Raw genomic sequence first — 23,104 nt, 5'->3', positions numbered from 1 at the left:
TACCAAATTATGTACGTCAACTTACCTACCCCCACACCAAGCCCGCAGCCCGTACCCGGCACCGCGGGAAGGGACTACTACAATATCTGGCTTAGGTTTAGATAATGTAAATGTACCTACCCAAATGTTAAAACGCCGGGGCCAACTGCCAACTGCCAACTGCCAACTGCAAAGTGCCAACTCGCTACACTACTCACTACTCGCTACTCGCTACTCGCTACTTGTGACTCGCTATTTGCTACTCATTATGTACATACATACAATATATACACCTCTTACAACACCTTACTTACAACTTACACACAACACTCGCATTGCATCCATCCGTCAATCAATTAACCCTCGACATCCCCTTTCCCCCCATAAACCCATCCTCATTGGGTCAAACTCCTCGACCACTCATCACAAACCAAATCCGTCTTATACGTAATATATTAAACTTAACTACCTAGGTACATACAAGCCGCCTGCAACACCACTACTACTGCCACTACTACTGACCGACGACAATACCGAGACAAGAAAAGAATAGAACGCACATTAGCTTCGCCAGGACGGACCCGGTTTCCCAAGAATCCACCAATACACACACACACACACACACACACACATACATACATACCTTATCTTCCAAGTCCAGAGCAGTGGGGGAAGCAAAAAGCTGGTCTAGTCTAATAAGTCCAAGCTAATCAAATCTAATCTAATAATGAGCAATCATCACGTTCCTACCGGCGGCTACACCCCTGGCGGAGCCGTGGCAGTTGGCGTAGGCGTAGGCGTGGGCGTAGGCGTAGGCGTAGGCGTAGGCGTTGGAGCTAGAGTCCCGGACGACGAGTTCACGGCCGAGATGCGGGATCGCCAGGCTCGGGGGAAGGATCCCTACGAGTCGTCCGATGCCAGTAGCGATTGGGGTCCCGAGGGGAATAGGAAGTATCGGGCTGGAGGGTATGTCTTCTTTCTCTCTTTCTTTACTTGCCTAGCCTAGCCTAGTGACATCTATCTACTCCTCCCTTTACTCGTAACTATGCGTTGCTCCAGAACTGGTACAACTATATGCCCTAGAGACGAACTAATACATCCGTCTCAACTCTAGCGGGAAAGACGAGTCTTACGCCGTGCTCGAACGCCGCCGCGTAGCCGCCCAGGTTCTAGATAGCCCGGAACTACTAATGATGGCAGCGCAGCGGGACAATGAGGTATTTCCCCCTTCTCCTCCTCTTTCTTTCTTTCTTTCTTATAACCCCTATTTCTTCCACTTTTTTGTGTGTGTGTAAAGACCAACAATATTCACTCCCCTGTGTCCCGGATGTAACTCTTGTATTCTACTCCTATTTCCTAGGTTTTCAGTTTTACTTCCGCTCCCTTACATCCATATCCCGGCCCCGTGTATTCGTCCCCTAACAAAAGCGTCTAGAGCATACCGGCTACCCGGCTCCGCTACACCCGCATGCTGTGCGGCTTCGATGAGCCGCCGCAGCCGCAGTCCGCGCGTAAGAAGTCGCACCGCAGCGGTGGTAGTGATTCCTCACGCGCACCGGGAGGACCGACGCCTAGTCGTTCGAGTAGGAAGGAGGCTCGGTGAGGTATGGGCAGTTGAGTAGTTGGATTGGGTGGCGGCGGTAGGGTAGAGAAGAGCGAGGGAGACGGTGTTTAATTTGGTTGTTTGGATAGTTGGGCGTTGCCTGTGTCTGTTGGATTATAAGATCTATTAGCTCGACGGGAAGAAATCCGTTGACCCTACACCCTACATTATATAGTTAGAAGGTGAAGTCCAGCAGGAGTAATAAAAGGGGAAAGAAAGGGGGCGTTGTGATGTAGGCACAACGGCGTCGAGAGAATATGGTTTGTCCTCTCCTCGAGCAACTAACTAATATCTATAATATATCACCGGTGAGGAATAGACAACATTTATCCCATTTGTCCCAAGCCATTGGGCAGCAACGATCCTAGCGTAGACGCACGGGGTACCTAGGGAACGGGCCATCTGTGAAGTTTTACAATGTACCATTAGTTACCAGGTATGATAGATCCTTTTTAAGTGCGGCCTCTGAGAAAAGCAATACCAAGTACAATCGTGGCTGAATTTGTGTAAGTATTAAGATCTAGGTTACAGTATTACAGAAAACCCTTACAATAAGAAAATATAGAGAGAGGTAGAAAGATAGAGAGACGGAAAGATATAGATATAGGACCGGGGGGCTTATAGTGTGTTTATTTGTTCCTGGTCATAAAAGCGTTCGTCATCTTCATCTATGTCGGGCCGTAGTATTTAATCAACCCCGAGTTCCTCCTCTCTTCTTCTGGTCTTTTTTCCCAAAAGCCAAAAAGCCACAAATCCAGCTGAAACCCAGCTGGTTTCCTTGCTCTCCATAATAGATAATTCCTAGTCCCGGTATGCCAACAACTAGGTAAGTAAAAACTATAGACCTAAACCTGTACATATATACCTAAAATAGGAGTCTCCAATGCTATCCAAACACCGAATGATAAGTCCCGAGTTTCGTGATTGTGAGTACAGTATATGCACCTCAACTAAATGCATGCTTGGCCTAGAACGCCTGAAACAACCGCGATATGATGAACCTTGTGAATACCCTCTATGATGCCCTACAACCTCTCAGATTTCCCAGTCGCCAGCCTAGGTTCTTCCAACCCGAGCGGCTACGCGTACCGCATTGTAGGTGCTCTGGGCGGCACCCACTGATTTCCGCCTTGCCAGGACTGCTGTTGTTGCGGCGGACCTCGATTATATCTTCCTGGGGCTGCTGGGGGTGGACGGGAGACAGAATTCGCAACCCACGCACCGCCGGCTCCACCAACCCAGCTGCTATTCGGTTGAGTTGTCTTGGCTATCTTTCTTCTCCGTGACCTACGTCGACAAGATGAATATATACAGCATAACAAGCAGAGTACGATGAAGCCACCAACGGCTGAGACGACGGGGATGATAATGTGCTTGTTGTCGTTGAAAAAGCTTCCTACTTGGTCGGTGAAGCTAGACCCCATACATTGTCCGTTATTACATTTCCCTCCACCTTGGCAAGGAGTGCCGTCTAGGAAGTGTTGCTGCATATCATAGCAGGCGTTTGGTCCGAGCTGAGATGAAGCGCACCGAAGTTGACAGGTCTGCGAGTCACAAGCTGATGTCTCGTTATTGTTAGTCAACGAACCCACCAACGTCCGGCATTGTAAATCACGAGAAGTGCACTGTCCGGAAGCGCAGGTCAAGCCGCCACCGCTGGCACCGCAGGCTTGACCATCTGCTGCCTTGACATCGGCAGGACACGTCCCAGAAGTACCACTACAGGTCTCCTGGGGGTCACATGAGCTAGCACTGTCTCTGCAAACCGAACCCGACGATTTGAATTGACATTGGGCCGTACAACAGTCTTCGTTGGTCGGATCACATACGGCATTGGTTTTGAATCGACAGGTTCCTGGATCGCAACAACTGTTACCGGCGCATCCCTGTTCGCCTCCACAATCACAGTCTTCTCCTGCCTCCACGATGCCATTACCACATTGACTTGGTGCAAATGTAACGACGTTTTTGTTGTTTGACAAACAGGTTGACCTTACACTATTCCGACCCATAGCCGAGCAAATGTTGCCAATGGTGCAAGGGGAGAATTGCGTAACGCCGTCAGAGGTAGATGGGTTCATAATGAAAGCTCCGTTAGCATCACACGTAGAGCTACTAAGTGGACAACACTTCTGCATCGTCACCGTGCCGTCCGAGCATGTGTCGGGTACACAATCGTGGAAAGCACCAAACGTGTGACCTGATTCGTGCGCAAACACCTGCCATTCGGTCGAGGTTCGAACGACGACGTTGGCTCCCGCGATTGTCTCATTTCCTCCGCTCGAGTCTGCCTGAGTTCCCGCTCCTTGGGCGCATAGCTGTCCTAGCCATGCTAATCCTACAGCCGCACCGGTACCGCACGTACTCAATAACGTCCAGTACGCATTGGTATCGTTATGCTGACCTCTCCACTCGGAAAATAAGTTAAGTCGATCCGTAATCGTGACACTGTCGCTGCAGGCGACATTCCACTTTTCACTATCCGTAGGGGTTCCCGGGCATATCGCATCGCTGATACTTAGGTTTTGGATACCTAGGGAGATATTGAATGAACTTTCGAATAGCGCCGAGGCCGAGCTAATCTGCTGAACAATATGGGAACGCACATCGCTCTTATTAGTAAACTGCGCCGTGTATGTGCAATCTGCTGCGATCCCGACCAGGGCAATCTTGCGGGTAGTAGGACAACCTTGAGTAGACCCGATACTCTGAGCAAGATTGACACCAGCACCGTTCCCAGTAGTCGTACCGTCAATCTCGTCTCGGCCGAAAAGACTATTTGCATCCACCGCTGATAGATCACGGAGATCTAGACCCTGGTGTACGGGGTGCTTGTCCTCGTTATTGAAGTTGAGCATATCAGACGAACACGAGTTTTCACCGAGCCCGCGCTTCAATTCCGAAACATCGTAACTCGATTTAATGTCCGAATCCCTCCAGACGACCATGTACTCGTCATCGGCCAAATCCGCACTAGGATCATCTTCGTGCTGCGTTTGTCTGTAGTTAGAGCTCGTCTGGATGTGGTGCTGGTTCCCGTTGACCCGAAACGTTCCCTCAAATAACGGCCTCGGACCATCTCGATAAACTGTTATCCTCGCCCAACCGGAATTAATCCATTCGGAATGATACGGATGTTGTACGAAGGCGTGGCCCTTGAACACCTTGTGGTCTGTCCTTTGTATCTTCTCCTCCGTCACAGACCCGTCAGGACTAAGATAGCGTACCACTGCCGAATCTGAAAGCACATCGAGGTTAGGTTCTAAGGATATCCGGACTTCGTCTTTCTCGTTGTGTAGTAGAAATGTGAGATCAAATGAAGAATAAGCGTGGACTCGATTAGAGGCGGTATGGATTACTGGATTATCGACTCGACTAATATAATTCAAGGCATTTCGTTTAACGGAATGAGCAAGTGAGGAATGCGATAATGCTGATAAAATGACGGCCGCAGCCTTGAGAATACCGCGCATGATCGAATGGGTGAAGCCCTGCTCCGAGGACAATTACTTGTTCTCAAGACCCCATGCGCCGGCGCGATACTAACAAACTGTGGAATATTAAAAAAGAACTATAAAAAAAACAGGGAATTATCGTTGTAGTTGGCAGATCGACGAAAGAACAACGATTAGAGTGCTTCAATGCTTCAGAGAGCATCAAACGTGTATTAAGATTTCCAAGGAGAAGGCGGAACTAGAATGAAACAAGCAACAGATGCCGTAAGTGCCGATGCCAAGTGAATTACACGCAATAAGGACGAACTAGATAGGCTCGGCGGCGTGCTGAGGGAGGCTTGGTCTTAGTTCTAGAGAGGCTAGGATCTTCGTCGGGCTGAACGTGTTTTTGTTCGGTGCTCAAAAGTCCTCGTATATATCAGTCGCTAAAAACAAATGATAAGTTTTTCTGACTAATAAACCTGAGGAAAGAAGAAAAGCGAAAAGACAGCATTCAAAATGTTTCAATTGCAAAAGAAGGAGAAACAAAAAAAAAAAAAGAGTGTGGGAATATGGGAAGTGTGGCTGCGCAAAAGTCCTGTGCCTAGGTTGGGAATGGATGGATGCTGGCCATGAAGAAAGAGTTCAGGCAAAGAATAACTAGGCTTTTTGGAATAGTTAGTTACATAAGACAGCTTAAAGCCAATAGCAGTCATGTATCAATTCGAATTATTGCTACATAGATGGCAGGATGGCAAAGGGCAGGTGAGACAGTCCCTGAAGCGGGGCAATTGCTACTTACCTGCATGCACGTAGGAACATTAAGATAGGTATGTACGGATCCGGACGTAGGTAATTTTAGGTACCTAACCTAGGTACCTATGTATTACATATCATATAAGATCCGGGGTCCTCTTCACTTACACCGTCGACAATGATTGGTTGCTTCGACCGTCTTGGCAGCCCAGCACGGTTACTTCATAAGAATATGTACCATCTTCTCCTCGAATTCGTCACCAACGTCGTCCATGCACACAGGTAATCAATAACCTACAGAACAACTGCATGAATACCTACATAGACTATGACCATAATTGATGTCGCGGCAACTTACTAGATTTAAGTAGTTAATAAAGTATCGAAGCGGCGAACTAACCCCGGCTTACATATTACTATTTATATACTGTTTATACAGATTACTCCGCAAGCATCCTGTAGGGGTGTTTCAGGAGCAGCCTACCCGGGCAAGGCCTGTGGATTAAAATGCGACGTAACTCCCGTTGTGCTTGCAATTGAAAACGCTGCTTATATTGAGGGCAAGGCCGCATCGTTTAGGAAGTAGTCTCTGTTCAACTACATAGGCCCCCTATCGGACCGAGCCGCGTCCTACATGCAACCGGTACAGCTATGGATAGCTACGCCCTTAACAAACTAACTGCAGCCACCAATTCCGGCAATGACGGCATCAGCCACTCTTCGTCAATGTCTGTTATTCCGTGTGTCTGTTATCTCCGTGATTTGCGCTGTAGGAATCGCGTCTTCGTTACCAAGTAGTCTCTCTCCGAGGCCATAAATCCGTCTATGTCTCTTTGATGGCGCCCAGCGCTGACGCCAGCTCCCTAAGTCGGAACTTCTGCCAAGAAACTGGCCTGCAAAAGCTAACTTCAAATAAGACTTGTGTGACGCGGCCTTTCATCTTAGCCTTTCCAATACGTTGCTATTTCTTTATTGCTGCTATAGTGTTACTAGTTATACGGATATCTACGGACGCAACGGAACTGGATTCGTGCAACATGCATCTTAGTATTATATAGTAATGTGGCTAATGAGCTAATTAACGCCCCTTTTACATACTGCTCATGAGGTGAAAAAGTGCAAAGTATACTTTTGCAAAAATGCAATTAACTAGCTAGTATCAACTATTGTGTTGATACGCTGTCTATACACAGAGCTGGTTTCAGCTATTCGTTGACGGAGCTGTCCAACTGCAATGCCCCAAACTAGGTAACATTGGTTGAAACTAGAACGCCGAATCATCCAACTAATGGTCGTATCAGCGCCACGACACCAGGAGTACAAACTCAACCGCTAAAACATAGGTGTCAATAATTGGATCTTTATACGTTCCAACTCCCCCGCATATCTAAGACATAATGGTATCAGAATTCGAAAAAAAAGAAGAAGCAAAAGCCTTTATACGCTTCACTTTCTCTTCGCCTCGTGTACGATGGCGATGATCTTCTCAACTATTGAGGGGTCGGAAAGCTATTACGCGATGAGTAGGCATTCTAGAGGAGGGTGAGAAGGTACTTACCGTTGTTACATCACCAAGCTGGTCTTCCTCGCCAGCTAGAATCTTTCTCAAGATGCGGCGCATAATTTTGCCACTTCGAGTCTTGGGCAAATCGGGCACGATGAAAACTGCCTTAGGTGCAGCGAACGGTCCGATACTCTTTCTTACCTGCAGAATGAATTCTTTCCTTAACGCATCCGATGACTCTTTGCCGTTCTTGATTGCTACGAACGCGTTGACCGCTTGCCCAGTGAGTTCGTCAGCAACACCAACAACGGCAGCCTCGGCTACGGAATGGTGCTCGATCAGGGCAGCCTCGATTTCTGCTGTCGACAGACGGTGTCCACTAACGTTGACCACATCGTCTACTCGTCCTCGAATCCAGTAGAAACCCTCGTGGTCACGACCAGCTCCATCACCAGTGAACTTCAAGTGGTTAGTAATTGGAGAGGGGCAGTTGGAACCTGTATACTTACATAGTAGCCCTTGTAGACATTCAGGTACGTATCCATATATCTCTTGTGCGCACCCCAGACAGTGCGGGCCATGCTGGGCCAAGGCTGCTTGAAGGCCAGAACACCTTCAACGTCGTTCCCGTGTATCTCCTCGCCGGAGATCGGGTCGATGATGGCAGGTTCTATGCCGAAGAAGGGCAGAGAAGCGCTGCCTGGTTTTGTCGGTGTTACTCCTGCTAGAGGAGTTATGACATTCGAGCCAGTCTCGGTTTGCCAGTAGGTCTGTCCTGTTAGAACCTATTCCTTCAAGAACGAAAGGCTTCGACTTACATCGACAATCTGTGCCTCCTCTTTGCCAACGACTTCGAAGTACCACTTCCAAACTTCGGCCGCGATAGGCTCGCCTACGGACCCGAGTACTCTCAACTTCGACATATGGGCCTTGACGTAATCGTCACCAGCACGCTTCAACAGTCTCAACGCAGTCGGTGCTACATAGAATTGGGTGACTCCGTGCTTCTCGATAATGTCCCAGTATCTCGAAAAGTTTGGGTAGGCCGGAGTGCCCTCAAAAACGACAGTGGATATACCGAGGAGAAGAGGCGCGTAGACGACGTATGTGTGGCCGGTAATCCAGCCGACATCTCCACCGCAGAAATACCGATCTCCGTCGTGGATGTCGAATACATATTTGCCAGTCAGCGCGGCACCGAGCAGATATCCAGCAGTAGTGTGCATAACACCCTTTGGTTTGCCGGTTGAACCCGATGTATATAGTAGGAAGAGGGGATCCTCGGCGTTCATGACTTCGGGGGCAATGTATGACGGCCATTTCTCGACCTCCTCGTGCCACCACAGATCGCGACCCGGAGTCCAGGGAATGTCAGCGCCGGTGCGCTTGTAGACCAGAACGCCAGCTACATCGGGGCATTGCTTGAGCGCATCGTCGACGATCTTCTTGGTACCGATCAGCTTGCCACCTCGTTTTCCTTCGTCTGTGGTAATCACCACTTTGGATTGGGCGTCGATGACACGGTCACGTAGGGAGTCGGCCGAGAAACCAGCAAATACGACGGAGTGGACAGCGCCGATACGTGTGACTGCAAGGAAGGCAATGACGGCCTCCGGAATCATTGGCAAGTAGATGGCGACTGTATCGCCTTTTCTGACACCCATTTTCTTAAGGACATGCGCGACTCTGCTAACCTCACGGAGGAGCTCGCCATAAGTTACGTTCCGACCTTCGTTCGGTTCGTCGGCCTCGTAGATGAGCGCGACCCTGTTAGGGTCCTTGAATGCGTGTCGATCGACGAGGTTGTAGGAAGCGTTGAGCTGACCCTCGACGAACCAGGCAACATCTCCGCCGATTAGGGATCCGGTACGAACAGTCTCGAAATCTCGCTGCCATGTTAATAACTCCCTAGCTGTCCTGCCGAAGAACTTCTCGGGCTCGGTAATGGACTCTTTGTATAACTGTTGGTAATGCTCGAGACCTATATGCGCCTTAGAATAGAGGTCTAATTTTATTTCTCGCGTAGTTTATAGTTTGGCCTTACTATCGAGATGAGGTTTACTAGGATGCTCTAGGAACCAAGTTAGCTTCGTTTATGATTTACGCATTAAACATAGTTCTATAAGTAAGGTCTCTCTCACTTTCAAGCATCTTTGCCGGGGGGTCTATTCAAGCTCAAGTTAGCATTGCGGCCCAGGGGGTTACAGATACGGCTGGGGAAAGCTCACGATAGGTGTCAACCAGATGGGCCTCGGCGACCACCGGCGACTTGGATTGCTCACCCATGATGACAACGGAGTGATGACGGTGTGGTGGTGACAACTGGTGATTTAGTTGTAGGCACTGCGGGGTACTAAATTACGAAAAAGGCCGTTGGGAGTAATGAAAACTGATGTCTAGATATTTAGAACAGGATATTGCTTCAAGGTTATATAGGAATAGGAATAGTTGGAACCACTTCAGCTTCGTGCGAGGTTAAGAGTGTAAGGAAGAAAGGACGAAGGACAATTCACGAACGGGTAGATCTAAGTATTAAGTATAGGTGACGAGAGCGAGGCACTTTTTGTATTACGGCAAATTTATTAGGAGAGGATTGGAATGAGCAGGCGCGGGACGTAGCAAGCAAAGCGTATTGAGGTATAGTGCGCCCACATATGCAGTTCCAGGTACAGCAGGTAACACAGAAAGTACAAATAGCTACTTCCGTGGTCCTGTCATGCTATGTACATGTAGGCGAGGTTCGTTAATGTCTTAGCCTCTTAGCCTCTTAGCCTCTTAGCTTCTTAGCCTCTTACATACATGTAGCTCTTGGCCTCTAAAAGCCTCTAAAGAAGCCTCTAAAACGTGACTCTACCAGTCAAGACAAGCCTTGCTAATCCGATACCAGATGCACTTGACTGGACTTCGTTGGGGATTTGCCGACCCGGACCGGGGTATGCTAAGGACAATGAAGGAACCATGTGGGTCTTTTCTCTTCCGCTCGACCGTTGACCGCATCGTGCCTATGCATGCAGAAAGCGTCAAAAAGCAGGCGTACCTTTACATAGGTACATACTAACAATCAATTATCCTAGTAGATGCGCCACCCTTTTTGACGTCCTTCTGGCATGTACCATACCTTCGGTCCCCGTCTTTTCTCCATTCTAGACTATTTGATGGAACCTTTTCAACACCAACGCTTAATTGCGATATGCCCAGGCCTGCTAGGACGCCAAAGCGTCTCAGTTCTTTTCTCGCGGGCTTGGAATATGAAGATGCGCATTCACCTGACTCTTGACGCACGCAGGCTGGTATTGATCTCACACCCTCCTTAACTGCCTAGATACCCTACTACGTAACTACGTAGCAATACGTACAAAGGGTAGGATGGACTACTTGAAGCTCTAGGCCGCAGTTCCCTTTGGGCCGGGTTATGATGTTGGACATGTTGGACATGTTGGGGATTTGGTAGATTGCCTATTTAGTGGTTTCCCGAGCTAGGCGTACATACAAGTTGTAAACAAGCATCATTTCATTACTACATAGCGAAGTCGGATGGATGTATAACCTATGGTAACCTATCTTTCTCTCATAGCGAGACCGCACCGTGGGATTTATGGGATTTATGGGATTTATGGATCTTTACCAGGACTACGGGGCAATATTTAAAGGTGAAGGATAACTGCATCGCAACAGCGTCCCGGACGACATTATCAGTATGTCGACAGGGCTGATCCCCCCTTCTGTAAGGTTGGCCGGATCTGGACGGGGAGTTCTGGAGGTGAGAAGTTCAATATTTGTCCCGGTCCAACGGGGATAACTGCTGTTGTACTTTATTGGCATCTAGACGAGAGATTTATAGCTTTCTTTTTGGGACCGCGTGGCTATTATTGCTAGCGCATGGATATATGTATGTAGGGAACGAACATGTCACTTGATGTATCCAAGGGTTGTAAAATGGTATGGGTCACATTTGATAAGTATAGAATGTACAAACCTCGGTGTCGCGATACCGTTGTGATACCGTCGTGAGGATGTATATACGAGTATGTATATACCATAGACCATAGCAATAACTTCTGTAATCCTATTAGTCAAGACCTTGCTCACCCTACACCAAATCCCAATAACAAGGGACCGACAAGAACTCCAAACTGCTTTGTCCCCCATCTCTCGTCCCCTTACCCCTCAACCCCGCGTTCGCCTTCCAGACTAAACCAAACCCCTTGTAGCCAAGCGTACGCTAATCTTTGTTACTGGGAATACCTCCGCAGGTCCGTTGCCCTCGTGCCCATTCAGAAGGATTCAATTTCCGTTGCTTACATACATACATACATACATGTCATCAAGTATCATCTACCCTTCGATAGGACGTGGCAATGAACCATCCGTTTGTCTTGGAAGACAAAGATATCTCCTAAATTCTCAATCCGAATCCTACCTGAACAAAAGACTAACCTAGTTACCTTGGACCCTGCTGGTCTACTTCATATATACATATCGCAATAGCGTCACCTTTTGCCAAGCTTTTCTCGGCCCTTGTCTAGAACTCGGTTTTTTTTGTTGGCCAGAGTGTGGGGAAAACTAACTAGAACTCTTTCTTCCCCGGTTAACCATGCGAGATATGGCTTGGCGATATAGCCATTATCGTGAAAGGCGAACTAGCTACTATCTTCACCCGGTATGTTCTCACTTACACCATGACCGTGGAGAAGCCTTCCTAGTCTTGGAAACTAAATCATGCCATTCACGTTCTTCCGAGATAGATGTGTTGCGATAAGATCTATTGACATGTCCCTAACCGAGGTAGAGCTATGCAACTCGTATGGTCTGCGGTTACGGTTGTATTTATGTGACCCCCCAGAGCCTCACGCCCGACGGCCGTCCCGTCCGCTTGGTACTGTATTTAAGTCGCTTGCATTCGGCTTTTTTTTTTTTTTTTAAACGTGACTATTGCCGGATCTTGCCATCGGGGCGATGACATCTCATGTGGACCGGGACCAACTCGGCTTTTCGGAGAGACGATGCAAGACGACGCTCAACGACGCTTCCCGAATTACCGGCTAGCAAAGTGGATGTTGAATCGGCTTCATATTCTTCCAACCGCGGTCCTCGGACGTCTAACCCGGTAGGCCTATTATATTTCAGTGTAGATCGAAGTCTATCTCATCATCGCGAAATATACTACAGTTACTTTTCAGGGTAGCTCCGTCACGCCATTGTTATAAAGCCATCCGTTACTCCATTAGCTCTGAGCAGACCAAACATGCCATTCCCCTACGAAATTCCCCTACGAAGCAGTGAGACTGACTCACATATCCATGCTCATTAAATACATCTCGATTATCCGCATGAACTTAGCAACAAAAGCCTCTAGGTGGAAGATCACCTTGGTCCCCGTTCTTATCCTATGCTCGTAGAAGGCAGACCACTTAATGACTTCGTACTTCAAGTCATCGTCGATCATAGGAATGAGCTTGAAAGTCAGCGTCTTGAGTATCGTCGTAGGGGGTATGCAATGTGTGAGCAGATCGTATAGCTTTGATCGGACTTGCAAGATACGGGCTGGTGAGTGCTCCTCCATAATCTCCTTGGCCATCTGTGCTATTAATGCCTCCCAATCCGGCGGTGGGATGGGCGTATCATCTGCAACTTTCTCGCTATGATCGGTTAGCTAGGTCGTGACATGGGTCGGACGAGATACATACTTTTGAGCGTGTACCGCCTCGTACATTAGCAGTGCTCTTCTGAGATTACGTCCGCTCTCTTCGGCAATCCTCTTGTGTAGCCCTGCCACAACAGGCCATCCCTCTTTCTTAGCCGAATCCGCCAGGACATTCGCAATTTCATCGACCGTTGGGGCTGCAACCCGCACGAGGAGCGTTCGACTTCGAATGGGCGCAATGATATTGGCTGTGCTGTTGGCCAGCAATATGAGTCGTAGATTTGGACTATATTTCTCCATCGTCCTTCTCAAAGCCGCCTGGGCATCTCGGGTTAGGTGGTCGGCCTCGTTTATGACAACAACCTTAAACTTCTGCTTGGCTGTCTGATCAACTTGTTGGGTTTGAGCAACCTCTTTTAGCAGATCTTGGATGACAACTCGGTCATAATTTCCGACATCTGACGGGGTGATCTCGAGGTGGTAAACGGAGGCGACGATGTTGAATTCTAATTTGCGGTTGCTGGTAGTCTGGAAGACACGGGCGTCGATCTTTATCTTTTCAACGCCAGGGCCGTAGAGCTCCTTTAGAGTCGCAACAATGCGAGTTTTTTTACCCGCACCGGAGGGCCCGTATACGAGGAGGTGAGGGAAGTCGCCGCTTTGGGCCTGTGATGGAGATTGCTGGGTTAGACGTGAAGAAGAACCACGCAAAATCAGGACTACGTACCAAAGAACGAAGCCTCTCTGATAAGTCCGAGTGGTACGTTAAAGAATCGAGAGACCGAGGACGATGCTTGTCGACTATGAGGGCCATATTTACGATTATCTATCTGTACGTTCGTCGAGCAAATAGTAGAATTGTGTTAACGTGCTTGAAGGTTGGTTACAAGGACATTATTCACAAGTGTCAACTTGAAGCTATCAAAATGCGGATGTATGCCGCCAAGAGTTCGAGACGCGTTAATTGACTTTCTAACGCGTTTGACTTTTTTTTTATCAGTGACCAATGCCGGGCCTGCCAAGACATTATTATGTGGGGCATATGTACCTAGGTACCTACCTAGGTTAGGTATGTATTACATAACCTGATATTCACTTGACTAAGCCCGGTATACGAAGACGGGATCCCCGATGAGGGGTCTTTCGTGCCCCTCACCATTGAATACATACCCCCCCAAAGAAAAGTTCATTTGGTCTAACTAATGTTTGCGTAACCATAAGCCGATCAAGTACCTAACCTACCAACCACCTAACCTACGAGTCATGTATGTTAGGTATTTCAAATATTACCCGACACGTTAGGTAATTCCCGGTCCAACAACTCTGTCCTAGATACCAACGATCCTACTTTTATCCAACCGCAAATGAACAAATGAACAGTTCGGGAAGGCAAAACATTGGAACGGAGCTTCAAGACACGGCGGGTCGTACGAATACGGAACATAATGTTGTTTCACTCGCGGACGCCTATGTATTTCCTGCGGCCGGATAGGTAAGATAATATATAGGAGGCAGGGTAACGAGGGTATGTAGTGGGTAGGGATGGATTGGATTGTCGTGCCTTAATTTGAATTCCGGTTTCTCCCATCATGAGGATTCAAATTGTCGAATTACACCAAAGGACGAATATCAAGCGTATCCATTCACACTATGTGTACTAACGTGTAAGTGCTACATGCCGTATACGCGATGGAAAAACGAAGGCAATGTAACCAGAAACCCTACCGCAACTTATTATGCATATTGTCGGGTAGCATGCATAGATCGATCAGCGTCCCCATTCTACGACATCGATGGGATGTCTCCTACAGGTCTTATTTTCGAATTGGGATTGGCGAATGTTCTGTGGCATTGACGCCCACTAAAGTTAGGTAGGTACCTACATAGAATGAATGCAGATTGGAGGTTGCAGGTAGGTAGGTACATACGTAAGAGATATGTAGTAAGAGATACGGGGCAGTTGTAGACGCCATCACCAAATCACCAAATTTTGTCCACTTCCACAACTGCACCGTACCTACTTCGACCTACCTTACGAGGTACACCTTCCAGAAAAATAATACTATGTAGGTAGTTTGAACACCTTCTCCCTTCTCTTAACAACAGTACGTACTTGCCGTACAGTATCCAATATCAGACCCAGTCTTGCCTGGTTATCTTGTTTTTTTTTCTTTTCTACGATTAGAAACAACTTAAGGTGAGTTCTCGCATTGGACAGATTTGATGTCAGACCTGATTGATCACCGACCCGCATCCCCATCCCATGACTTGCCTACTTTCCCTATTTCTTCAAGTTGGCACTTCGATTTCTGCGTGTACTTTTTTTTTTTGAACTGATCCACACAACCTTGAAATCTACCCAAGCAACACCCCCCAAGCACGACGTTCCTCTTTTGTCGCACCCCACTTTCTCTTTAGAACCCAAAGGGCACACCGACAACTATCGCGATATCATCTCCCCTTTTCCCACTCTTTCTTAAGTTGTACCTAAGCTGTACCTATCCCGCGGCGTATTCTGACAACTGACGTCCCTTTTTAAAGGACTCCTATTCCTCTTGGTTAATTGACAACATCTAGCCAAGTAAATCCCATCTTATACTCCAACTCGTTCTTTAATTTACTGACATCACATCGTCAGGCTCACCAACCAACTCGCGAACATGTCTTTCGGCAGTCGCAAGTTCTCCATGTAAGCTCATACCTAGACTCTTCGTAGCTGAGTCTTCGCCACGCATCATATACACTATAACGAATTGCCAATATCTTCTCAAGCCTTGCTATAATGTTATTTATAAGTATAACACTGCTAAACCAAATAATAGGAACCGGAACACTGGTGTTCCCCGACGAAGATTCAGTATCGGCGACCCAAGTGCCAACGGTATGATCTTGGTTTTTAATTTCTATACCCTCTACACTAGCTCCCCGGATACGTGCGTTCATGCTGTAATACCGCCAAGGATAGCACGTTGCTGTCCATGTGTCGGGTCTAATATAGACTCGTGGCGGTCTTGGCACTTGGCAAACGTGATCTTCATGCTATTGTCCCTGTATGTCTTGGTCGATATATAATAAATCGCTAATAATGTGTCTTGGCAGAAACGAGTTCCAAGATCCATCGTCAGTTCCGTGCTGCAAACCCGGGTCATCTTCCTCATGCAGGGTTGGACGCCTCACGTGCCTCCACAGGTGTCGTATGGTGTACTGAGCGAGCCGCCGAGTATGGCTTCCTCGACGAGCCCGACAAGTGGGCCAACCTTGGTCAAGGTGCTCCTGAAGTTGAGGATGATATCGAGGGATGCTTTGAGCGCCCTACTACCATAGACGTCTCTGTTGCTCTTAGAGAGTATGGCCCCACCGCCGGTATCAAGCCTCTGCGTGCCGCCGTTGCCAGAATGTACAACGAGATGCACCGCCAAGGCAAGGACAGTCAGTATTCGTGGGAAAACGTCGCCATCGTCCCTGGTGGAAGAGCTGGTCTGATCCGTATCGCTGCTGTGCTGAACAATGCCTATGTTGGCTTTTTCATTCCCGATTACACAGCTTACAACGAGATGTTGTCGCTCTTCAAGAACGTAAGATAGTTCTCATGAACTATAACGTCTAGTACCGTTAACAATACATAGTTTGCCGCCATACCGACACCTCTCTCTGAAGAAGATGGCTACCACATCCATCCTGACGTGATTGCGAGAGAGATTGCAAGAGGTACCTCGGTCATCATAACCTCGAACCCCCGAAACCCTACGGGCAGAGTAGTGGCCAATCCCGAGTTGGCTGAGATTCAGGACATTTGCCGCGGACGCGCGACTCTTGTCAGTGATGAGTTCTACTCGGGCTACAACTATACCAGCAACTGCGATGGTACCACGATCTCAGCCGCTGAAAATATCGAGGACGTAGATGAGGACGATGTTCTTATTATCGATGGACTCACTAAGCGATTCCGTCTCCCTGGATGGCGTATTGCTTGGATTCTTGGACCCAAGGAATTCATTAAGGCGTGAGTGTTTCGAAAAAGATATATCATAACTTGGGAATTGCACTAACATGGTGTCTTCAGCATTGGTTCTTGCGGTTCGTATCTTGACGGTGGAGCCAATGCTCCTTTCCAAGAGGCTGCTATTCCCATGCTTGAGCCGTCCCTTGTCCGCAAGGAGATGGAGGCTCTTCAGCACCACTTTAGAGTTTGTAACCCCCGGTATATACCCATTCATATCTTAATTCAAGCTGACATATTCGTGCAGGAGAAGCGAGACTACGTGGTTAAGCGCCTACGAGACATGGGCTTCGTGATCAAGTATGTGCCGGATAGCACCTTTTATCTCTGGCTCAACCTTGAGGGTCTTCCGGGCCCTATCTCAGACGGGTTGAATTTCTTCCAGGCCTGTCTAGAGGAGAAGGTTATTGTCGTTCCGGGTATCTTCTTCGACCTGAACCCTTCTCGCCGCCGAGACTTGTTCGACAGCCCTTGTCACCACTGTAAGTCATACCCCTTTACATGTTTAGCCTACCATATAGGATCGTGCTTTTAGTTTGATTCCGTAGGTACTAATGTCCTATCGCAGTCGTCCGCTTCTCATACGGCCCCAGAATGGATGTTCTTAAGATGGGCTGCGATGGTATCGAGAGGGTCGTCAGCAAGTAAGTCAATGTAATAATTAGACTACAAAGTGTAGAACTAACAACCGTATAGGTTTAAGAAGTTTGTCCCTTAAATAGAGCTCGCATGTTTTACCAAAACACAGACCGCGGAGGACGGGTATGATCTGTGCAAGGAGATGGCTGCATCTTTAAACCTTTTTCTAGATAGAAAAGGAATATCTCAGGCCTTCGATTGGTACTATCTTAGAGGTTTATTAACGAAATAAATATTTTTCCTTAAAATCATGTTCGTGCCGTGCTTTGGTCTCACTGCTTCCTGTCCCTGGCCGTATGAAGAGACCTGACGTTGAATATGCCAAGCTCAAGAAGCTTAGACACAGGACCGCAGAGCACGTGAGATCTTACATCTAGCATCTCCGCTTTCTCCCCGCCCTCACATGCAGTGAACAATAGTCAAAATATTGCGGTCTTATATATCTCGAAACGAAGCTCAATACACATTTTACGACTCGATTATGCATGTATTTACCATATTGTCTATGCGAAGTAAAACAGACTAGTCATAGCAATAGCACTGTCTATTCACCGATATGAGAACTTGCTCGTCTTATATATCGTACACATTATGAAGACTCGAAACTCAGTAGCAGAATCGTGTATCCTCTTCTCGAATTACTACCTGAACCCTATCGCGCATTTTCATTGGTGACTGAGCCCCCGCGGACCTCATAAACGCAAGCCCCTTTCCCGGTACCACTGCTAAACGTCAAAGGCAAAAAAAAATATGAAATCAAGTCAAGCTACAGTACAAGCGATGGAAGGAGATGTTGATGCAGAATACCACCATTCCGAGTAAGTTAATCCAGGTCTAAACCATCCACTCACTATACGCTGGTTAGTGGGTATGCGAAATGGAGTTGCAAGTATACGTACTAGAATTTCATCCTCCATTGGGGCGTCACCGCTGGTGGCAGCAGGTGCAGCGCCGTTGGCGTTCTCATTCTGGTTGCTAGCTTCAAAGTAATCCGCCATCTCGGAATCGAGCTCCTCAGCTGTCTTCTTGGCTGGGCGGCTGTTGCGGGGTCCACGGCGCTTACGACCACGAGTACCAGCACCTGCAGCCTTTGAAGCCGCTTCCTTCTTATCATTTGCCGCAGACTTGGGCTGGGCCTTAGGCTGGGTGATGCGCTCGGTCAAAGTCTTCGCGGGAGGTGCTATCTCTGCAGCTTTGGCGGCGCTAACGACAATCTCGATCTGTAAAATATAAGCATATTGCCCAGGATAATGAAATATAACAAACTAACCTTGATCGGTCGGTTATCAACAAGAAGACCGTTTAGGGCGTTGAAAGCCTTGCTGGCGCCATCGGGTTTGGCAAAGGTAACTGTAGCGATGCCACGGCTTACGCTGTTTGGGCCGTAAGAAAGCTCCACTCGCTTGATAGGTCCAACTGAGGTCGCAAAATACTCCTATGGAGGGCACGAAGGTTAGTATCAAGAAACCCATTCGAGGTTTGCGCAAGGCGATAAGGCAATATCGATAATCGTGAGATCCCAGCCGACAGAGAAACATCCAGGTTAAGCATCCAAAGGTAAGTCAACATCAACGAGCACGCAGTGAGCGTTAGTATTCAGCATCCAGCCCAACAGTGAGTAAACAACTCTAGAAGATCAACCACCCGTCACCATTACCCCCAGTCCCAGAAGTTGAATGCACTCTCGAAAAGAGGACATGATCTCCCACTAAACCATCAGACTGCCTCCAGGCAGTCTTCAGGCAGTCAACCTTTATGTTCCATGCGATATTATCGCGTCTAAGAACAAGATGGAAAGGCTCGCCCCGTATAGCCTAATATAGGATATACAGCAATAATACTTAAGTCGAGATCGACAGTAAAATCCTTCGCCTATTATTTTCTGTAACGCTGATGCTCACTGCTGTGCTCGTTGGGTTGTAATTATCCTATAAAAGGATGTTGTCTCGCTAGAATCATGATCTCGTTTGCCGAGACAACCAGCTTGTCATGATATGCTATAGTCCATTTACGCCTGCGCATTGTTACCTGCATGGAGGGTTGCCAAGCCTACCGGAGGTTGAACAATATTGGTGCGCGACAAGGACAGCTCAACTCCCGACACTATAGTAGTGCGATACACATGTGGTCGACGGAGGAGACTAGACATTCTGACAGTTCCATACTGGTCAAATTACACCATCTCTGGGTAAGAGGATAATCATTTCGATCGATTAAGACACGAGCGTGCGTTTCAAGGAAGATGTCGACGAAATTCCGCGGGCGACAGCCCTAGGAAACATACCTTAATTTGGCCTTCGTTCACATCTTTGGGCTAAAACGAAGTTAGCTAAGCCTGAATCTGAAGCCGGACTATGCATAATGACTTACTAGGTTGCTGACAACCACTTTACTCTCTCCACTGCCGGTTGCCTTAGCAGGAATTTGCTTAGCCGCTGCGGCGCGAGGCTGCCTCGAAGTCTTTTGAACGCCACCAACAGGGGCAGTTGTAGCAGGTCGTCTTGTAGATCGGCGGGGGTTTTGGCGACCTTTACCGACAACGCGGCGCTGGGTAGAGACGATTTCGTCCAGAGACTGATCGAGCTTTCCAGACATGGTGATTATGGTTGATTAAGACTGATTACGAGGTGGTTATATGTGATCAGGAAAACGACGCGAGGGATATTCGCGTCGAAAGGGTCAGGCTACAGGTAAAATTGGCCTAACGGATATGGCGATGCGAGCGCAACGGCTTACGAAAGAACGGCTGTTAATAAACAGCGATGATGAATTCTTGATGATTTGGCGGTGGCAGAGATGAATAGTAACCGTATGCGCGTTGCACAAGGGATAAGATGGCGGGAAATAGTTGGTGGGTGGGTGGAAGAGATGATGGTAGAAAAATATTGTCTCGCGGGCTGGCAGGCGGCGACAAGGCGGTACGGCTGACGAAGTTGGATGCAACCGAAAAGAATAAAATTAAAAAATTTGAAGGTGAAGCAACTCTGTAGTCTTCTCTTCTTAGCGGATTTATGAAGGAGGGAAGATGTATTGTTAAGTTGGCGTTGTTGATGAAGTGGAAGAAAGCAGAGGTTGCTTGGAAAGAGGCGCAGTTAAGAGGAAATCAGGGAGGGAGCGCGACGTTGGGTGGAAAACAATGAGTCGCTCAATCATTCCCAATCATCCCAATCATCCACTGAGCCGTCTACAGTCTCCACTATACGTGGCGTCTGTTACCAAGTTAGGGTTAGCGCATGATTTCTTACGTCGGACATGATTGATTTTAGTGTTGTTACCTGAATACTGAAAGTACCTAGGTATTGTACATCTATTAGGTACCCATACGTTAAATACATATAACTATACGAAATATATGTATAGCGCATTAATTATTATCATTCAGGTCCCTTAGGGGCAATTTCAGCGAATCTATCGCGACTTAAGAAATAATTAGCTAAACAGGTACCTAACCTTTTATTGATTATTTAGCTATAAGTTAGTTTTATTAATAGAACGATATGAGGCCTCTTGATCATGGGCATACATATCTGCCATGCCATATCTTAAGAGCTCTGTCTTAATTATAGTCACTATAACACACGGAATATCGAATTCATTGTATATGGGATTTGAATACGACACTTAAGGGATAAATGACTTGGAATCGAATCCTAGTCTAGTAATCTCTTAATTCGAGTCTTTTCTACAAGCTAGTAGGTCCTTAGGAAAACAGAGGCTGTCTAGCTCATTCTAGAACATATAACATCACCCCCTTAAGTAGTGTACACTAGCAGTCCATCTACTGCAATACCCTCTGGCAGATATCCGGGTCGAGACCGATCAAATTATTTGATCAAAGAATATTCCTTCGTAGAATAGCTCTTATTAACCCATGGCTTGGTCACGTCCCTGGACATCCAGATTACATGAACGAACAACTATCCGGATGATGTTCCGCATCTTATATAACGCCTAGGACCCATAAGTTTATAATATCCGTCTCCTTCATTTTGTCACTCCTGGTTGCTTTCCCACTGCTGCCGGCTGGTGCGCTAGTGTTGATTTCGCGGCTTTCTCGCTCAGGGTGCTGTCCTCTTGCGAATTGACCTCGAAGAAATGGTATAGTACAATGAGTACCATGGCCGTTGAGCCAAGGAATATGGCCAGGGAGTACAGATCGTCGTCGGAAATCATGTTGAGGTAAGAAGCAGTGGATTGTCTATTGTTTCTTTGTCTCTTGAGAGAATCTGGGATAGAACGTCAATAATGTGCCATTAATAGCATTAGAACTATAGAAAAACTTACTGTATGCACCTCTAACAAGCTTTTTTGCTGCTAGTTTCACAGGCCAGCCGAGAAGAAAGTAAAAGAGTGTTGAGGTAGTGGGTGAGTGTCTTTACATGTCCATATTGAATATGGATAAATTGAGGCCAGCTGGAGCTTTTACCAACGTTGTACCGTACCAGCCTTTAGTAGAACCAATAAACCGTTATTTAACCGTGATTTTACCATTTATACTTTTAAACGTTTAAGATTTAAAATTTAAATAAACGTTAAGTAAGATTTTTAAACTATATATTTTATTTAATTAATTTTAAACCAATTAAAATATTTATTAAACATATAAAAAATTAATATTTATATTTATATTAATTATTTACATTAATAAATATTTATTATATATTTAAAAAGTTGAATATTTTTATTTATATTAGTTATTTATAATAATAAATATTTATTAAATATTTAAAAAGTTAAATATTTTTATTTATATTAAATATTTCTTTTAATAAACGTTTATAAATATAAACGTTTAAATATATTAATATTTTATAATATTTTATTTGTTAATAAATTATTAAATTTTATATATATTTATATTATATTAATTATTAAAAAATATTTAATTAATTTATATTAATTTTAACAATATTTATTAATTTTTTTTAATTTTAATTATTTATAAAATATAATTATTTATATATAATAAAAGTTATAATTAAATAGTTATAAAATATATATCAATCTTTATATAAAATTAATATTTTAATTAATATAAAATATAAAATTATTATTTTTATTATTAATAAAATATGTATTAACGGATATTATAAATAAAATCGTTATTAATAACTTAATAATTTTAATAATAATAAGTTTTTTATATTTATATATAAAAATATTTATTAATAAGTTTATATCGTTTTTTTAAATTATAATTAATAATATTATAAAAAATATTCGGTTTAAGTTTATATTTATAAAAGTGGTTAATATTAATATTATAATGAAAATATACTTATATTAAGCATTAAAGTAAAATTTTAATTTTAAATAATTATAAAAAAGTACTTTATTAATTACGACTTTATATATAAAAATATTATATAATTAATTATAATAAATTTAATAAAACAAATTTATGTATTATATATATTAGTCTTAAGTTTTAATAATATGTTTTATTAATTTAATGGAAGTATTTTTATATAAATAAATTAACCCATTATAAATTTAAATAATTATAAAAATATTATAAGCATGGATAATAGTGTAAGGGATTTTA

At 45.6% G+C, this 23,104-nt stretch overlaps 7 protein-coding genes across 7 annotated transcripts; 2 read left to right on the top strand and 5 right to left on the bottom strand.

Annotated features, from left to right (window-relative positions):
• The first annotated feature begins 584 nt into the window (after positions 1-584).
• On the top strand, positions 585-1,913 carry F4813DRAFT_363721 (uncharacterized protein). Its single transcript, XM_049243730.1, has 3 exons — positions 585-945; positions 1,094-1,196; positions 1,415-1,913. The coding sequence occupies exons 1-3, from the start codon at positions 707-709 to the stop codon at positions 1,580-1,582; spliced, it is 510 nt and encodes a 169-aa protein (XP_049098546.1). The 5' UTR covers positions 585-706; the 3' UTR covers positions 1,583-1,913.
• Positions 1,914-2,062: 149 nt separating this feature from the next.
• Positions 2,063-5,730, bottom strand: F4813DRAFT_363719 (zinc metalloprotease mde10). The gene has a single exon (XM_049243729.1). It carries the CDS (start codon positions 5,053-5,055, stop codon positions 2,662-2,664), a length of 2,394 nt encoding a protein of 797 aa, XP_049098545.1. The 5' UTR covers positions 5,056-5,730; the 3' UTR covers positions 2,063-2,661.
• Positions 5,731-6,809: 1,079 nt separating this feature from the next.
• F4813DRAFT_363714 (uncharacterized protein) lies at positions 6,810-10,025 on the bottom strand. Its single transcript, XM_049243728.1, has 7 exons — positions 9,505-10,025; positions 9,418-9,441; positions 9,321-9,347; positions 8,095-9,257; positions 7,786-8,046; positions 7,331-7,735; positions 6,810-7,281 (listed from the first exon to the last, which is right to left on the bottom strand). Exons 1-7 carry the CDS (start codon positions 9,560-9,562, stop codon positions 7,219-7,221), a joined length of 2,001 nt encoding a protein of 666 aa, XP_049098544.1. The 5' UTR covers positions 9,563-10,025; the 3' UTR covers positions 6,810-7,218.
• A 2,419-nt stretch (positions 10,026-12,444) lies between these two features.
• Positions 12,445-13,943, bottom strand: F4813DRAFT_363711 (P-loop containing nucleoside triphosphate hydrolase protein). Its single transcript, XM_049243727.1, has 3 exons — positions 13,648-13,943; positions 12,964-13,586; positions 12,445-12,915 (listed from the first exon to the last, which is right to left on the bottom strand). The coding sequence occupies exons 1-3, from the start codon at positions 13,732-13,734 to the stop codon at positions 12,567-12,569; spliced, it is 1,059 nt and encodes a 352-aa protein (XP_049098543.1). The 5' UTR covers positions 13,735-13,943; the 3' UTR covers positions 12,445-12,566.
• A 1,409-nt stretch (positions 13,944-15,352) lies between these two features.
• On the top strand, positions 15,353-17,880 carry F4813DRAFT_129277 (PLP-dependent transferase). Its single transcript, XM_049238696.1, has 9 exons — positions 15,353-15,501; positions 15,559-15,609; positions 15,743-15,801; positions 16,020-16,495; positions 16,547-16,923; positions 16,984-17,107; positions 17,168-17,402; positions 17,489-17,564; positions 17,617-17,880. The coding sequence occupies exons 2-9, from the start codon at positions 15,581-15,583 to the stop codon at positions 17,636-17,638; spliced, it is 1,398 nt and encodes a 465-aa protein (XP_049098542.1). The 5' UTR covers positions 15,353-15,501; positions 15,559-15,580; the 3' UTR covers positions 17,639-17,880.
• A 152-nt stretch (positions 17,881-18,032) lies between these two features.
• Positions 18,033-20,666, bottom strand: F4813DRAFT_363683 (uncharacterized protein). Its single transcript, XM_049243726.1, has 4 exons — positions 19,930-20,666; positions 19,844-19,873; positions 18,830-18,994; positions 18,033-18,779 (listed from the first exon to the last, which is right to left on the bottom strand). Exons 1-4 carry the CDS (start codon positions 20,152-20,154, stop codon positions 18,321-18,323), a joined length of 879 nt encoding a protein of 292 aa, XP_049098541.1. The 5' UTR covers positions 20,155-20,666; the 3' UTR covers positions 18,033-18,320.
• A 480-nt stretch (positions 20,667-21,146) lies between these two features.
• On the bottom strand, positions 21,147-22,064 carry F4813DRAFT_363682 (Oligosaccaryltransferase-domain-containing protein). Its single transcript, XM_049243725.1, has 2 exons — positions 21,844-22,064; positions 21,147-21,785 (listed from the first exon to the last, which is right to left on the bottom strand). Exon 2 carries the CDS (start codon positions 21,730-21,732, stop codon positions 21,544-21,546), a length of 189 nt encoding a protein of 62 aa, XP_049098540.1. The 5' UTR covers positions 21,733-21,785; positions 21,844-22,064; the 3' UTR covers positions 21,147-21,543.
• Positions 22,065-23,104: the final 1,040 nt, after the last annotated feature.

This window comes from Daldinia decipiens, assembly GCF_022478715.1.
Source record: "Daldinia decipiens strain CBS 113046 unplaced genomic scaffold F4813scaffold_22, whole genome shotgun sequence".
NCBI classification, from domain to species: domain Eukaryota; kingdom Fungi; phylum Ascomycota; class Sordariomycetes; order Xylariales; family Hypoxylaceae; genus Daldinia; species Daldinia decipiens.
Note: the sequence above shows the minus strand (reverse complement) of the source record. Positions and strands in the feature narration are given on the sequence as shown.

Coding starts and splice junctions, on each gene's coding strand:
- F4813DRAFT_363721 (XM_049243730.1), top strand. CDS start 707: ATGAGCAATCATCACGTTCCTACCGGCGGCTACACCCCTGGCGGAGCC. Junction 946..1,093: donor AGGAAGTATCGGGCTGGAGG/GTATGTCTTCTT, acceptor TCTCAACTCTAG/CGGGAAAGACGAGTCTTACG. Junction 1,197..1,414: donor CAGCGCAGCGGGACAATGAG/GTATTTCCCCCT, acceptor AAAAGCGTCTAG/AGCATACCGGCTACCCGGCT.
- F4813DRAFT_363719 (XM_049243729.1), bottom strand. CDS start 5,055: ATGCGCGGTATTCTCAAGGCTGCGGCCGTCATTTTATCAGCATTATCG.
- F4813DRAFT_363714 (XM_049243728.1), bottom strand. CDS start 9,562: ATGGGTGAGCAATCCAAGTCGCCGGTGGTCGCCGAGGCCCATCTGGTT. Junction 9,442..9,504: donor CCATCTGGTTGACACCTATC/GTGAGCTTTCCC, acceptor GAGCTTGAATAG/ACCCCCCGGCAAAGATGCTT. Junction 9,348..9,417: donor CCCGGCAAAGATGCTTGAAA/GTGAGAGAGACC, acceptor CTTGGTTCCTAG/AGCATCCTAGTAAACCTCAT.
- F4813DRAFT_363711 (XM_049243727.1), bottom strand. CDS start 13,734: ATGGCCCTCATAGTCGACAAGCATCGTCCTCGGTCTCTCGATTCTTTA. Junction 13,587..13,647: donor CAGAGAGGCTTCGTTCTTTG/GTACGTAGTCCT, acceptor TCTCCATCACAG/GCCCAAAGCGGCGACTTCCC. Junction 12,916..12,963: donor GAGGCGGTACACGCTCAAAA/GTATGTATCTCG, acceptor AACCGATCATAG/CGAGAAAGTTGCAGATGATA.
- F4813DRAFT_129277 (XM_049238696.1), top strand. CDS start 15,581: ATGTCTTTCGGCAGTCGCAAGTTCTCCAT. Junction 15,610..15,742: donor GGCAGTCGCAAGTTCTCCAT/GTAAGCTCATAC, acceptor ACCAAATAATAG/GAACCGGAACACTGGTGTTC. Junction 17,403..17,488: donor CGACAGCCCTTGTCACCACT/GTAAGTCATACC, acceptor GTCCTATCGCAG/TCGTCCGCTTCTCATACGGC.
- F4813DRAFT_363683 (XM_049243726.1), bottom strand. CDS start 20,154: ATGTCTGGAAAGCTCGATCAGTCTCTGGACGAAATCGTCTCTACCCAG. Junction 18,995..19,843: donor TGAACGAAGGCCAAATTAAG/GTATGTTTCCTA, acceptor TGCCCTCCATAG/GAGTATTTTGCGACCTCAGT. Junction 18,780..18,829: donor TTGATAACCGACCGATCAAG/GTTAGTTTGTTA, acceptor TATATTTTACAG/ATCGAGATTGTCGTTAGCGC.
- F4813DRAFT_363682 (XM_049243725.1), bottom strand. CDS start 21,732: ATGATTTCCGACGACGATCTGTACTCCCTGGCCATATTCCTTGGCTCA.